General features: G+C 44.1%; 1 protein-coding gene and 1 long non-coding RNA gene across 5 annotated transcripts in view; one reads left to right on the forward strand and one right to left on the reverse strand.

Moving 5' to 3' along the window:
* Positions 1–16,630, reverse strand: part of SLC12A4 (solute carrier family 12 member 4) — a 474,963-nt gene that overhangs the window by 69,008 nt on the left and 389,325 nt on the right. For all 3 annotated transcript variants that reach the window (XM_077288127.1, XM_077288128.1, XM_077288129.1), the window contains one exon: positions 12,190–12,321. In XM_077288127.1, the coding sequence (XP_077144242.1) occupies positions 12,190–12,321 (132 nt within the window). The remainder of the gene's footprint in view (positions 1–12,189; positions 12,322–16,630) is intronic.
* The window catches only part of LOC143807003 (uncharacterized), a 113,174-nt gene that overhangs the window by 1,761 nt on the left and 94,783 nt on the right, over positions 1–16,630 (forward strand). For both annotated transcript variants that reach the window (XR_013221614.1, XR_013221613.1), the window contains exon 2: positions 1,968–2,106. This is a non-coding gene — a long non-coding RNA (uncharacterized LOC143807003). The remainder of the gene's footprint in view (positions 1–1,967; positions 2,107–16,630) is intronic.

The following is a 16,630-nucleotide window of genomic DNA, read 5'->3' on the forward strand; positions in this document are numbered from 1 at the left end:
CTTACATGACAGGTGGCTGCAGACCATCTGCTGACGGTACAGTGACATGATGAAGGTGCCAGGACTTGCAGGCATTGGCAACCCCTGGAGGTGCACAGAGCAGTATCAGCCCCCATTCCTCCCCCAAGACGTTTCACACATCATTACCTTTCTCTCCAACACATAGACTCCTTTGATCAGTGCTCCCCGGCTATACCGCCCCCATCACAGAGCAGCCCCGAGCCCCTGCCGTGCACTTACACTATCCACGTCCCGGTAAAGAGAATGCTGGCAGCGTGATGGGCAGGATCACCCAGCCTGGATTCCTGGAGAGAGGCATGCTGGTGCCAGGTCTGTGCTGGCCTGCTGACCGCTGTCCTGGGCTTCACAGTAAATTGCCGGGATCCAGGTGGAGGCTTCTCCCAACTCCAGAAGTTTCAGCTGCTCTTCTCCTATAGCCCAGGATGGCGCCCCCCACCGCCAGCTGCTCGCAGGTCCTGATGGGCAGAGGGCTTCTGCCTTTCCGATCCCCGGGTGAAGGCACCAGCAGTCCGGCCGGGGTACAGCAGAGGGACGTGATCCAGGATGTGATCCCCAGCAGCCAGGACACTGAGGTGGGCGGGTGCACTGTCAGGCAGCAACTGAATTTGGCGCCTGAGCGAGGAGGGGGCGGGCCCGGGCCCTATGATTTGACATGTTTCCGCTTCTGGCTCCCTGTGCAGTACATTTAACTGCGTGGGATCTGAGACCCGCCGCAGCCAGAAGACGTAGGTGGGTGGATGCGGAGGGAGCAGGGAGGTGGGCGGGCAAGCCCCGGACTATTGAAAAAGAAAAAAAAAGAAAAAAAAAGAAAAAAAAAACAAACCTTGTTCAGGTGCCGCCCCCCCCGCATCCTGCCGCCCTAGGCACGTGCCCTCAAGTGCCTAGTGGCAAATACGGCCCTGATGGTATGGCTACACATGGAGGTCTATGTTCGGTATTTTACCTGTAGACCTTATTCAGTGATTTGTGTGAGGCCACTCACCTCTGTGCATGCTAAAGTGAGGGTCATGCCTGTATGAGGGAGAACATTAGTCTGCACTTATGGCAGAACCCTCTGGTGTATACGGTGCTTATGATACAGGGTCAGAGGATTGTCTCTCATAGTGATCACCGGGTATACTTTATTGTGGGCCTATTTCATTGCATTACTAAGTGTATGTACAGTGGTGTCCATATAGGTATTCATGCTATGTGACATTGCCCTATTTGCCCTAGCGCAGGTGCAGGCCTTATTAAGGGCCATGGTTCTAAGGAACAAGTGTGTTGCTTTTTTAATTGTTTTTAACTGTCTGTTTTCTGTATTGCTTGTTTCATGTGTTTTTGCAGCATAATAAAATTGTTTCTACTTTTTGCTAAATCCAATGTGTGGTGATCCCCATTCATATGACCTTCGTCTTTTTCTTTGTTGTTTTTTGATGTACTGTTTTGGAGGTCAGGGTGATCCCATTATATAATCCGTGGTGCCCCCTTCATATTTATCTTCTGCTTTGTCATATCGAACGCATGCACATAAATAACGCAAACACATGACAAAACGCATGCAAACGCAGCATTTTTTGCCGTTATATGTAAGATGATGTGGATAAAAAACACTGCATTAGCATGCATTTTTACATGCGTTTGTGCATGCGGATGATAAGCTGTGGACTCATACACTAATGTGAACCTAGCCTTAGTTAGTAATACAGGATAAAATTAAACCTTTTGCTGAGCCCCATGGGAGATGTGATATTCAACATTAGAATCCAGTATGTTTCTCTATTGAGAAGAGCCCTCCTTCAGTCACCACCTTGTGACCGGCTTGTTATCCCTCTCAATAGCACAAAAGGAAAAGTGAGGTAAATCACCCACGTGTTTGTAGAAAATGCCTGGACACAGATGAATTTGATGAATTAGGATCAGAAGCCTCTCCAACATGTTCACTCATCCTTTCTTTTCCCTTGCAGATAGTGCACCATATATAGGAGAGGTTACCACATGTTAACCTCTTCGTTTCAAAATCTAAAATGGCTATATCCCTGTGAATAAACTGGATTTAATACTGACCACTAAAGATGATAGAATTGACCCTCACACTTACTGTAAGTAAGTATCAGGTAACACTGTCCTAAATGCCAATTCATGCCTCTCCAGTAATATCATCAAGGGTGTGCCCATTGGCGACTTGCCACAAGTGTGCAGGAATTGTACTGACGATGTTTATCGTCAGAAGGAAACATCCATAAGTTCCAGGTTGAGGAAAAGACATTACCCAGACTGGACTTTAAACAATATCAAAAAGAAAATCAGTAATATTAATAGACAGCATCTTTAAAAACATAACAAAAACCCTTTCCACATGGTAATAAACCAATTTTTGTCACCACTTACAGCAAAGAATTCCTTGAGATAAAACGTATTATTAATAGGCGTCTTACGGTGTATTTTCAAGATGATGGCTGTGTCGGCAGCGTTTCTTCCGCAAATATCCGCATGCGTTGTGTATTCCTATATTTAACATTAGGGATGCATGCGTCTGCGATCGGCTGCTTTTTGCAGTGTTTGACGACGCATGCGTCGTTTCGTCGTCTGCGGTTTGGCGCGGTAAACGCTACATGTAGTAATTTTAGAGGTGTCAATTTGCTGCCTAGAAACGTATGCGGTCAATTGCGGAAGGAATGCACCAAAAAAAAACGCATTGCTGTCTATGTGAACGCATGCGTTCGCAAGCATTTGTGAACGCATGCGTTATATCCCAGGAAAACATGTCTAGACACTGATTAGCCACCCCCCACATGCAAAGGTGATAAAGGGAGGGAGTGGACATTTGCAGGTCACTACTCAGCAGACAGTGAACCAGACGAGATGCAGGCTACAACCTTGGAGGAAAACAAGACACTGAACAATGTGAGTATATCCTAGCCAATGCCTATATTTTCTATTTTCTGTCTCTACATGTCCTAATTTCTGCAATTTCTTTTTTTCTGCGTGCATCAGAATGTCATCTTCTGATGATGATCAAACGCCTGGGCCTGCACAAGCGGAAAATGTCAGCGAAGTGAGTATTCACCTCCTCAGATTGGTAAGTATTCACTGTCACATCAACACATGACAATTTTTTTTTATTTTTTAGAGCACTTCTTCCACTGCGGCTGAGGCGAGGCTGCGGCTGAGCAGGAGGAGCGGGGTCACAGTCGGGTGGCACGGCGGCAGCGTGTACGTATACGTGACTGACTGTTTATTGTATCCTCACTTTACAATTCTTGAATCTTCATTTCTTTACTTTTCTCTTTCTTTCCCTTTTGCTTCTGCACTCTTTTTTTTTACTTTCAATATTCATGCCATTTCTCTGCTTCTGTTTTCTTTCTTCCTTATGTTAATGTCTCCAACATTAATGTCTTTTTTTTTTTTTAGGTTCCAGAACGGGATGAGGACCTCAGACAATGACCACCTCATCTCCCTGGTCCATGAGCGAGTCCCGTTGTGGGACACCTGGATTCCGCAGCAGTCGGACAACGTGAGGATCCGGCGGCTATGGAATGAGGTGGGCAAAGCGATGTGGGATGGCTGGGACAACGCCCCGACTCGGGTCCGAAATGCATTTGGTAAGTATTGCAATGCAGTGTGAAGCAGCAGAGACCTTGTCCGTGCTCACACAACTGTGTGATGAGAGAAACTCCTGAGAGTTTCTCTCAGCACACACAGTTTTGTGAAGCACGGCCAAAAGACCATTGTCTAACCATTATGTTTTGTTTTTTCAACAGCGGGCAGAGTCAAAACAAGTTGGCATTCGATGAAGGACCGCTTCAACAAGGACCTGCGTCAAGAGAGCTGGCTTCCTAGTGGTTCTGGAGCAAGGATCAGAAAATGCAAATATCACCACATCCTTGCATTTTTGAGACCGGTCCTTGCCCAGAGAACGCAAGTATATTTTTGGTGAAAAAAAAGATGTTTTGTATTGCATTAGGCTGCAGTCACACTAGCATTTTTTGGTCACTATTTTACATCAGTATTTGGAATCCAAAACCAGGAGTGAGTGATAAATGCAGAAGTGGTGCATCTGTTTCGATTATACTCTTCCTCGGACTGTTGTACTCCTGGTTTTGGCTTCCAAAGTCTGATGTTAAACTGACCAAATAAAGCTAGTGTGACCTTAGCCTTAATCTGTATGTTTATATTCCACAAGAATTTGCATTTTGTAAATGTTTGGTATTAATTTATTTTCTTTTTCACAGCACATGGAGCAGCACTGTTGGCCCAGGTTCTGGAGCGGTCCTTCATCAGACAGCCACGGACCAATCCCAGCCATCCTCCAGCGCTGCAGCAAATGGGCCTGCCACACTAACTGGAGACCAGGAAGCTGGTCCATCAGGTGATCCCCTTTCCTAGTCCTCTGCCTCTGCCCATTTTTTGGGGGGCTCCTCCCAGCAGCGGCAGAGGGCCGCGGACAGGTCACTCATGCCCGAGTTTTTGCATTTGAGCTCGGTTTTCCACGAGGGACTCAAGGCGATGGGTGACCGACTGAATACTGCCATTAGCCATATGAGTACACGTATCCAGGAGGTTACCACAGCTCTTGCCCAAGTGAAAGCTGACCTCCAGAGGCCAGCACATCATTTTTTTAAATCAAATTGAACTGGGCATGTCGGAACACCTTACTCCCGATCTCCAGATTAGTGTTATGCAGGCCTGCAATGCTGCTTATGTGCAGGCTACGCAGCAGAGTCGGTATTTTCAGCAGACAATGGGGGCATTTCCACCTGTGCCCACACTGCCACGCTTTACCTCAATGCCGACCTCTGCTGCATACTACTGCATGGCCACCTCCATTCCAAGCACTGCCGGACACCACTATAGCACCACCACCATGCCGAGTGCTGTTGGACAGCCCAACACCACCACCATGACAACTGCTGCTCCTGCTTGGACCTCCTCCACTGCCACCACCATGCGGCAGCCGCAGGACACTGGCATGGCCTTCCCAGCAAGCACAAGAATGCCGCTGCCGGACACTGGCCTGGCGATACCCGCCACCACAAGAATGCCGCTGCCGGACCCTGGCCTGGCTTTCCCCGCCACCAGAAGAATGCCGCTGCCGGACCCTGGGCTGGCGTTTTTTATTTTTTGTTTGTTTTGTTAAAATAAATAACCATGTTTTTTTCCCCCAATAAGGTTTGGTTAATTGTGTATTTCGCCGCTGACAACACACACCGTGCGCCAAATACAAAAGTGCGCCACACACTTTTTTTGGCCACCTCCTAGCTCCAGTAGTTAGTAAGTACAACACTGAAGCTTTGTGTGTGTTTGGTATAGAGATATGAGGTGGCCCAAAAAAATAACTTTTATTTTCTCCATAATCTCTTCTTTCTGTTTACTCTGTGACTTTGTGTCGCAGACTGAAGAGAAAATGGTGGTAATACACAGCTGAATACACAGCAGAACTATACTCAACAGGTCATGTGTTCCAAAAATCATTACTTATGACACCTGACCTGGTGAGTAGAGAAATGCCTTGTATTACCTCCATTTTATCTTCTGTGTACATAAAATTTATTTCACACAAAGTGAAGGGATGATGGAGGTCATACAAGGCATATCTATACTCACCAGGACATGTGTCAGAAATAATGAATTCATGAGGCATTTAATTTGTGCATCATGAATTCATTATTTCTGACACCCGACATGATGAGTATAGACCTGTTTTGTAGGCTGCCGTCACACTCTCAGTATTTGCTCAGTATTTTACATCACTATTGGTAAGCCAAAACCAGGAGTGGAACAATGTGAGGAAAAGTATAATAAAAACATATGCACCACTTCTGCATTTATCATCCACTCCTGGTTTTGGCTTACAAATACTGATGTAAAGTACTGAACAAATACTGCTAATGTGACGGCACCAAACAGCCATCGTCTCTTCAGTCTGCGATAAATAGGTACTGGTGAACCGAGTCAGGACGCAATGACGTCAACAACCTATGCCGAAAAAACCAAAGTGGTTTGTATAGGAAATACATAGGAGACATGGCCAAGAAAATAAAACACGTATTTATTAACAACAAACATTAGTACCATTTAAAACATAACTGGTACAGACCCAAAGCCAACAGGACATTTTACACAATATTGTCCTGCCATGCCGCACGTCCAATCTCAGAATCAAAAAAGGCATCAAATTGGTCCCGCATGTGGACAACTTCAACAGTATACCGCAGCGGGTGATGCCGGTAATCAGGCAAAGGGTTTGCAACTTGTTCATCAAGTTCAATCGTGGGTCGCTCCTTAGCCAGAATGTAATTGTGGAGAACCACACAGGCTTTTACCACCTCATCCATTGTCTCCATTTTTAGATTTATGGCTGTTGCAAGAACGCGCCATTTTGACACCATAATCCCAAAGGCACACTCTACTGTTCTGCGGGCCCTGGTTAGTCTGTAGTTATAGATCCGTTTTGTGCGGTTCAAGTCCCGACTTGAATATGGCTTCAGTAGATTTTCACTCATCTGAAAGGCCTCATCCCCAACCATTACAAATGGCATCGGTGGGCCTTGAGTGTTGGGGAGAGGTCGTGGCTGTGGAAAATTAAAATTTTTGCCATAAACACGTCGGCCCATGTCCGAGTTTTTGAAAGTCTGTGAATCGTTGCCACGGCCAAAAGCACCAATGTCCACGGCAATGAATTGACAGTCCGCATAGGCTATTGCCATGAGAACTACTGAAAAATATTTTTTTATAGTTGAAGAACTGTGATCTCGTTTTGGCTGGTTTGATAATCCGGATGTGCTTCCCATCCACCGCACCCAAACAGTTGGGGAAATCACACACAGTCCAGAATTTATCAGCAATTCCCATCCACATGTCCTAGGTGGGTATGGGTATAAATTCTTCACGGAGAACGTTCCACAAAGCCCGGCAGGTGTCCAAAACTATTCCGGACAGGGTGGAAATTCCAAGCTGGTACTGGAAGTGGAGGGATGACAAGCTCTCTCCGGTTGCCAGGAATATGTAATAAAATAAAGAAAAAATAAATTACAATCAATTCTATTTATGGTGTTATTCTGCTAAAGACAAAGGAAAATGCAAAGAATACATGTCAGACCAACAATAATTATGACTGGCATTTGTTTAGAATTATTACGTACCTTAAGGTAACCAGGAGACGTTCCTCTGCTGGAATCGCTCTACGGAGCTGGGTGTCCTGTCTCCGGATGACTCCTTGAACACGAGCAAGCAACTCCAAAAAAGAGTCTTGCGACATCCTGGTATATTCCGGGAATTTGTCCGGGTTGGCGTTAAGCTCGCCATACAGTGTGTGATATGCTCCACGGCCCTCCCGCAGTTCTATAATAGGGTGTTGCCAAAAACGCCTACGCCGTGTCCTTCTCCATCTTTCACGGTTTCGGTGTTGCTCCCAAGCAAACGCACAGGCAATAAAAAGCTTGATGCTTAGATCCAGGTTAAAGTAAAAGCTATCCATGTGAAGATCCATCATGACACAGGATACAGTAGCACACTGTTAAGATTTCAGCAGTCTTAGGGTCTATATATAGATATCCCATAATACACGCCCTCTGTAGTCCCATTGGCGGTGTCTGGTTATCTAGTTTTTTCTCCTGTAAAATTTTCCACCATGCGCACAAAAACGCAAACGCATGAAAAAACGCATGAAAAAGCATGGAAACGCAGAATTTTTAAACCGCATGCGTTCCCGCATGCGCCTAAAAACCGTACGCGCTTCTATGCGTTTTTTCCTGTACTTGCGTTTGCGGATAAAACGCTGCAGATTCTAACGCAAATGTGAAAGTAGCCTTACAAATGCGGGATGCAAGGATGCACATGCTGTAAATATGCAAATAAAACCACTGCTATAGATATATAGATATATATATATATATATATATATATATATATATATACACACACACACATATATATACATATGCACACACACACATACGTACAGCTCTGGGAAAAATTAAGAGACCACCACATCAAATCCCTGTCATGCCCAGCCCAATCTCCAGACTTGAACCCCATTGAAAACCTCTGGAATGTAATCAAGAGGACGATGGATAGTCACAAGCCATCAAACAAAGAAGAACTGCTTAAATTTTTGCGCCAGAAACAGTGTGAAAGACTGGTGAAAAGCATGGCAAGACGAATGAAAGCTGTGATTAAAAATCATGGTTATTCCACAAAATACTGATTCATGAACTCTTTGTGAGTTAAAACATAAGTATTATTGTTTCCAAATGATTATGACCTTGTTTTCTTTGCGGTCTGAAAGCACTTTTATTTTAATTTTGACCATTTTTCTTTGCCAGAAAAAAAAAAAAAGCAAAATTTATTGCTTGGAAATTTGGAGAGCTGTCAGAAGTTTATAGAATAAAAGAACAATTAACATTTTACTAAAAAATATACCTATAAACAGAAAAATCAGACAAACTGAAAATGTTGCTATATATATATATATATATATATATATATATATATATATATATATATATATATATATATATATATATATTTATTTGCGCTTTATAGATTTGTTTATTCTTCTGTATATTTTTTTTTTTTTTAAATGATCTTGGTTTTGGATTCCGTTTTCTCATGGTTTTTATGTACAGTGGGGAAAGTAAGTATTTGATACACCTCCGATTCTGCAAGTTTTCCCCATTTACAAAGAATGGAGAGGTCTGTAATTTTTATCGTATGTACACTTCAACTGTGTGACAGAATCTAAAAATAAAACCCCAAAAAATCATATTGTGTGTTTTTTTAATATTTATTTAATTTGCATTTTATTGCATTAAATAAGTATTTGATAGAAAATAGAAATAGACAATAGAAAAACACAACTTAATATTTGGTACAGAAACCTTTGTTTGCAATTACAAAGGTCAGACATTTCCTTAGTTCTTGACCAAGTTTGCACATTCTTCAGCAGGGATTTTGGCCCACTCCTCCATACATATTTTCTTCAGATCTTTCAAGTTTCAGGGCTGACACTGAGCAACATTGAATTTCAGTTCCCTCCAAAGATTTTCTATTGGGTTCAGGTTTGCTAGGTTTCTTCATGACCTTGAAATGCTTCTTATGGAGCTGCTTACTTGCCCTGGCTGTGCGTTTCGGGTCATTGTCATGCTGGAAGATCCAGACAAGACCCATTTTCAATGCTCTTACTCAGGTAAGAAGGTTGTTGGCCATAATCTTGCTAAACATGACACCATCCATCCTTCCTTCAACACGGTGCAGTTGTCCTGTCCCCTTTGCAGAAAAAAGCCCCAAACTTTGATAATTCCCCCACCATGCTTCACAGTTGGGACAGTGTTTTTGGGGTTGTATTCACCCTTCTTTCTCCAAACACAGTGAGTAGAGTTAATGTCAAAAAGTTCTATTTTGGACTCATCTCACCATATGACCTTCTCCCATGCCTCATCTGGATCATTCAGATAGTCACTGGTGAACTTAAAACGGGTCAGGACATGTGCTGGGGTGAGCAGAGGTCCTTGCGTGCCCTACAGGATTATGATCCATGATGATATAGTGTGTTACTAACGGTAATGTTTGAGACTGAGGTCCCAGCTCTCTTCAGGCAATTGACCAGGTACTCCCGTGTAGTTCTGGGCTTATTCCTGACCTTTCTCAGAATCATCCTTAGGCTACGTTCACACGATCCGGATTTTGATCCGGATCCGTAGCGGATTTTCAGCTGCGGATCCGGATCAGTTTTCCATGTTGGTTACAGTACAATGTAACCCAATGGAAAACCAAAACCGCTGTGCTAACGATCCGTTTTTCCGCTGGAAAATCCGCGCGGATTTTCCAGCGGAAAAAAGAAGTAGCATGTCAATTCTTTCAGCGGATTCCGCACCGGTTTTCCAGCAGCTCCAATAGGAAACTGCTATTGGAAACCCGCAGTGGAAAACGCTGAAGAAAAAGGATCAGAAAACGCAGCTCAAATTCACTGCGGAATTTAGCTGCCGTTTTCCAAAAACGGGCAGGAAAAAAAAAGGATGGAAATCCTGATCGTGTGAACGTAGCCTTACCCAACAAGGCGAGAACTTGCATGGAGTCCCAGACCAAGGGAGACTGACAGCCATCTCATGTTTCTTCCATCTCCTGATAATTGTACAAATAGTTGTTGTCTTCTCACCAAGCTGCTTGCCTGTAGTCCTGTAGTCCATCCCAGCCTTATGCGGGTCTACAATTTTGTCCCTCTTTGTTCTTGGCCATGGTGGAGAGGATGGAGTGTGATTGAGTGTGTTGACAGGTGTCTTTTACAGCGGGAAAGAGTTCAATCAGGTGCAACAAAGGTAATGAGTGCAGAGTAGGAGGGCTTTTTATAAATCTGTGAGAACCAGAATTCTTGCTTGTTGGTAGGTGATAAAATACTTATTCGATGCAATAAAATGCAATTATTTAAAAAACATACGCCGCCATTTTTTTATTTTTAGATTCTGTCTCTCACAGTTGAAGTGTACCTACGATAAAACTACAGACCTCTCCAATCTTTGTAGGTGGGAAAACTTGCAAAATCAGCAGTGCATCAAACACTTATTTTCCACAGTGTATATACAGGTGGTTGTCACAAAATTAATATCATCAAAAAGTTAATTTCAATTCTTCAATGCACTATACTGTGTTTGTGGGTCCTGTATTATACTGTGAGTGGGGGGCTGTATTATACTGTGAGTGGGGGGCTGCATTATACTGTGAGTGGGGGGCTGCATTATACTGTGTGTTTGGTGCTGCAATATACTGTATGTGTGGGGTGCTGCACTGTACTCTGAGGGAGCTGCATTATACTGTGTGTGGGGGCTGAATTATACTCTATCAAGGACCATGGGGAGGACCATCTGTCTCCATTATTCTTCTTCAGCAGGTATAAAGAGGCCAGGAAACATGAGTCGAACTACTTCAATATTGTCGATCACGCTCGTTTAAGGGCTTGAACTCAGCGCATGTAAATACAACAGAACTGTTTCTACGTGATATGTGAGCATTTGGGGCCCCACTTTTAACTTTTGCTCAGGGCCCCACTTTGTCTAAAACTGGCCCTCATCCCTGTATACTCACATTTCATATACAATATATGAAGGGAATACAACTATAGGATTAGTAATGGATAGGTGTCTTATAGATGACTCTCCTAAGCCGTGGGCTTGGTGTCACCTGACAATAGAAAGGTGACATCAATACCACAAATATGAACCCCACTTGCCACCGCTGCAGGGCAAATGGGAAGAGCAGGGCAAAGCACCAAAATTGGCGCATCTAATAGATGTGCCTTTTTTGGGCAGCTGCGGGCTGCTATTTTTAGGTGGGGGAGCGGGGAATATCCATGGCCCCTTACCAGTCTGAGAATACAAGACTCCAGCTGTCTGCTTTAGCAAGGCTGGTTGTCAAAAACTCCACGCAGTTTTTTAAAATTATTTAAATAATTAACAAATATGGCTTGGGGACTTTCTATTCTTGATAACCAACCTCGCTGAATCTGACAGCTGAGGGTTGCAGCCCCCAGCTGTGAGTTTTGCCTGACTGGTTATCAAAAATACAGGGGAACCCACACGGTTTTTAAAAAAATGTTATTTACAGCGCACGAGCCGGCTAATGAATACACCCATCAGCTGCTCCTGCTCTTGCTATTATTAGCAGCAGCAGGCGTCGGATGATAGGAGCTGTAGTCCCATCACCCGACACCAGTGACAGAAGGTAAACTTTATACCTCTGATCACAGCTGAGTGCTCACGCTGTCTTTTGACACCATGGGAACCATGGCTCTCTGACCGGCGGGGAATGATTTCACTGCCAATCAAAAGCGGTGTTTGCCGGGCTGTCATGCACATGACAGCATGGCAAAACACTGGATGTTCGGGCCCCCCATTCAAGTGAATGGGGCCAGGTTCGGGTACTGTTCTGGTACTCAAACCCGAACTTTTTGTAACTGTTTGGCCGAACCCGCTGGAACCGAACATCCAGGTGTCCGCCCATTTCTACTCCTTTATTAACTTTATTGATAGTTCTCCACATCAATGTTAATGTGGCATGGCTGCCCATCATGCTTTTCTAAAAATTAAATAAGCAAAAAAATGTGCAATGCCAGGTCCAACCACCTCCCCTTAAAAAAAAAACAGTCATGTTCCTAAAATGCTAAGCTTAGAAGAACATGTGTCATCGTCTTACCATTTCAACTACTTCCACCTCAGCTTCTATTCTCAGATGATAAAGGAAGGTTGCAAGATCTTTCTTCATTTGGATACTGTTGTCATCCATTTGTGCTACAGTATAAATTCTCATTCTACACTTTTTCCAAACCTGATAAAAAAAAACAACATTTTCTTATAAAATCATTAACTCAAAACAGAAACTGAAGCAATTACAAAAAGAGCACAGAAAAGTATTTGTTTTATTTAATTTACATTAAGGCAAGCAAAAAGTGGGTGCTTGAACCGTTTACTGGTCAGGGTACCCCAAGCCTAAAAGCATTTTATTAAAGTGCTGGCAATCAAGTTACCGTATATTATTGGCCAGTTGGATTCCAGTACGCACAGCTCCATACAATGAGTGTCATCTTTTTTAGTGAGGCAAGGCACCAGCCACCCTCCCTTATTAGTGTTAAACATATAAAACTTTATTGAAGGGGTTATATTGTTTCAGAAAGCCCAATCACGGGCAGCACGGTGGCTCAATGACTAGCACTGCAGCCTTGCAGCACTGGAGTCCTGGGTTCAAATCCCACCAAGGACAACATCTGCAAGGAGTTCGTATGTTCTCCCCGTATTTGCGTGGGTTTCCTCTGGGTACTCCGGTTTTCTCTCCCACATTCCAAAGACATAAGGATAGGGAATTTAGACTGTGAGCCCCATCGGGGACAGAGAAGATGTGTGGAAAACTGTAAAGCGCTGCGGAATATGTTAGAGATATAAAAACAAAGATTATTAATATTATTAAACAGCTGACTGAAATTTGTTTTGCAAGAATAAATTGGGCTTTACTCACCTCCCCCAGGCACTCTCTAAGGCTACTTTCACGCATACTGTGACAAAAATGCCCGACGTGGGCAGCGGAAGCAGTCTTAACCCCTTCCCGACCTTTGACGCCACGTTGGCGTCATGAAAGTCGGTGCCAATCCGACCTGTGATGTTAATGTGGCGTCATGGAATGATCGCGTCCCTGCAGATCGGATGAAAGGGTTAACTCCAATTTCACCTGATCTGCAGGGACAGGGGAAGTGGTACTTTAGCCCTGGGGGGGTGGCTTCACCCCCCCGTGGCTACGATCACTCTGATAGGCTGTTGAAAGTGAAACAGCCAATCAGAAATATTTCACCTATGAAAATTGGTGAAATATTACAATCCAGCCATGGCCGATGCTGCAATAGCATCTGCCATGGCTGGAGACCCCGATCTACCCCCCCACCACCACCACCGATCTCCTCCTCTCCGTCCTGTCATGTCCCATGCTCCGCTCCGTCCTCCTGTCCGCTCCCTCGTCCTCCTGTCTGCTCCCCCGTGCTCCGATCCCCCCCGTGCTCCGATCGCACCCCCCATACTTACAGAGCTCCGATGTCCCTCCCGGTGTCCTCGGTCTTCTCCATGGGCGCCGCCATCTTCCAAAATCTTGCAGATTCGGCAGATTCTTTCCAGGCACATTTTGATAGCTGTGATAGGTTCTATCACAGCGATCAAAATTAAAAAAAATAGTAAATAAACCCCCCCTTTATCACCCCCATAGGTAGGGACAATAATAAAATACATAAATAGGGCTAGGGTTGCCCTTAGGGCTAGGGTTGCCCTTAGGGCTAGGGTTGCCCTTAGGGCTAGGGGCTAGGGTTAGAATTAGGGTTAGAATTAGGGTTAGGGTTGCAATTAGGGTTAGGGTTGGAATTAGGGTTAGAATTAGTTTATGTGCACACGGTGCGGATTTGGCGGCGGATCCGCAGCGGATTGGTCGCTGCGGATTCGTAGCAGTTTTCCCATCACGTTTACAGTACCACGTAAACCTATGGAAAACCAAATCCGCTGTGCCCATGGTGCGGAAAATACAGCGCGGACACGCTGCGTTGTATTTTCCGCAGCATGTCAATTCTATGTGCGGATTCCGCAGCGTTTTACACCTACTCCATAATAGGAATCCGCAGGTGAAATCCACACAAAAAACACTGGAAATCCGCGGTAAATCCGCAGGTAAAGCGCAGTGCGTTTTACCTGCAGATTTTTCAAAAACGGAGCGAAAAATCCGCACACAAATTCGCAACGTGGGCACATAGCCTTAGGGTTGGAATTAGGGTTAAGACTAGGGTTAGGGGTGTGTTGGGATTAGGGTTGTGGTTAGGGTTGGGATTAGGGTTAGGGGTGTGTTGGGGTTAGTGTTGGAGTTAGAATTGAGGGGTTTCCACTGTTTAGGCACATCAGGGGGGTCTCCAAATGCGACATGGCGCCACCATTGATTCCAGCCAATCTTGCAATGAAAAAGTCACATGGTGCTCTCTCCCTTCCGAGCCCCGACGTGTGCCCAAACAGTGGTTTACCTCCACATATGGGGTACTAGCGTACTCAGGAGAAACTGGACAACAACTTTTGGGGTCCAATTTCTCCTGTAACCCTTGGGAAAATTAAAAATTGCGGGCTTAGAAATTATTTTTGAGGAAAGAAAAATGATTTTTGATTTTCACGGCTCTGCGTTATAAACTTCTGTGAAACACTTAGGGGTTCAAAGTGCTCATCACACATCTAGATTAGTTCCTTGGGAGGTCTAGTTTCCAAAATGGGGTCACTTGTGGGGGAGCTCCAATGTTTAGGCACACAGGGGCTTTCCAAACGCGACATGGTGTCCGCTAATGATTGGAGCTAATTTTCCATGCAAAAAGCCAAATGGCGTGCCTTCCCTTCCGAGCCCTGCCGTGCGCCCAAACAGTGGTTTACTCCCACATATGGAGTATCAGCGTACTCAGGACAGACTGGAACACAACATTTGGGGTCAAATGTCTCCTGTTACCCTTGGGAAAATAAAAAATTCCGGGCTAAAAAATCATTTTTGAGGAAAGAAAATTTTTTTTTTTTTTCACGGCTCTGCGTTATAAACTTCTGTGAAGCACCTAGGGGTTTAAAGTGCTCACTATGCATCTAGATAAGTTCCGTGGGGGGTCTAGTTTCCAAAATGGAGTCACTTGTGGGGGATCTCCAATGTTTAGGCACACAGGGGCTCTCAAAACGCGACATGGTGTCCGCTAACGATGGAGATAATTTTTCATTCAAAAAGTCAAATGGTGCTCCTTCCCTTCCGAGCCTTACCATGTGCCCAAACAGTGGTTTACCCCCACATGTGAGGTATCTGTATACTCAGGAGAAATTGCCCAACAAATTTTAGGATCCATTTTAACCTGTTGCCCATGTGAAAATGAAAAAAATTGAGGAAAAAAGATTTTTTTTGTGAGAAAAAAGTACTTTTCATTTTTACGGATCAATTTGTGAAGCACCTTGGGGTTTAAAGTGCTCACTATGCTTCTAGATAAGTTCCTTGGGGGGTCTAGTTTCCAAAATGGGGTCACTTGTGGGGGAGCTCTAATGTTTAGGCACACGGGGGCTCTCCAAACGCGCTAAAGATTGGAGCCAATTTTTCATTCAAAAAGTCAAATGGCGCTCCTTCCCTCCCAAGCCCTGCCGTGCGCCCAAACAGTGGTTTACCCCCACATATGAGATATCAGCGTACTCAGGACAAATTGGACAACAACGTTCGTGGTTCAGTTTCTCCTTTTACCCTTGGGAAAATAAAATATTGTTGCTAAAAGATCATTTTTGTGACTAAAAAGTTAAATGTTCATTTTTTCCTTCCATGTTGCTTCTGCTGCTGTGAAACACCTAAAGGGTTAATAAACTTCTTGAATGTGGTTTTGAGCACCTTGAGGGGTGCAGTTTTTAGAATGGTGTCACTTTTGGGTATTTTCAGCCATATAGACCCCTCAAACTGACTTCAAATGTGAGGTGGTCCCTAAAAAAAATGGTTTTGTAAATTTTGTTGTAAAAATGAGAAATCACTGGTCAATTTTTAACCCTCATAACTTCCTAGCAAAAAAAAAATGTTGCTTCCAAAATTGTTTTGATGTAGAGTAGACGTGTGGGAAATGTTATTTATTAACTATTTTGAGTCACATAACTCTCTGGTTTAACAGAATAAAAATTAAAAATGTGAAAATTGTGAGATTTTCAAAATTTTCGCCAAATTTCTGTTTTTTTCACAAATAAACGCAGAAATTATCGACCTAAATTTACCACTAACATGAAGCCCAATATGTCACGAAAAAACAATCTCAGAACCGCTAGGATCCGTTGCAGCGTTCCTGAGTTATTACCTCATAAAGGGACACTGGTCAGAATTGCAAAAAATGGCCAGGTTATTAAGGTCAAAATAGGCTGGGTCATGAAGGGGTTAAGCCTCCGATGCCCCATTGCAAGGTACGGGGAGGAGGGGGTGGAGTTTAGGCCGCGCATGCGCGGTTGAAAATGGCGACCCGACGCACAAAAAAACATTACATGTAACTTTTTTTTGTGGCGGGGGTGCGCCAAAACACGACGCAACCTTCGAACGACGGTTACGACATGTGGCACTGCGTCGCAATGCGTCG

Source organism: Ranitomeya variabilis, chromosome 2, assembly GCF_051348905.1.
Source record: "Ranitomeya variabilis isolate aRanVar5 chromosome 2, aRanVar5.hap1, whole genome shotgun sequence".
In the NCBI taxonomy this organism is placed as follows: Eukaryota; Metazoa; Chordata; class Amphibia; order Anura; family Dendrobatidae; genus Ranitomeya; species Ranitomeya variabilis.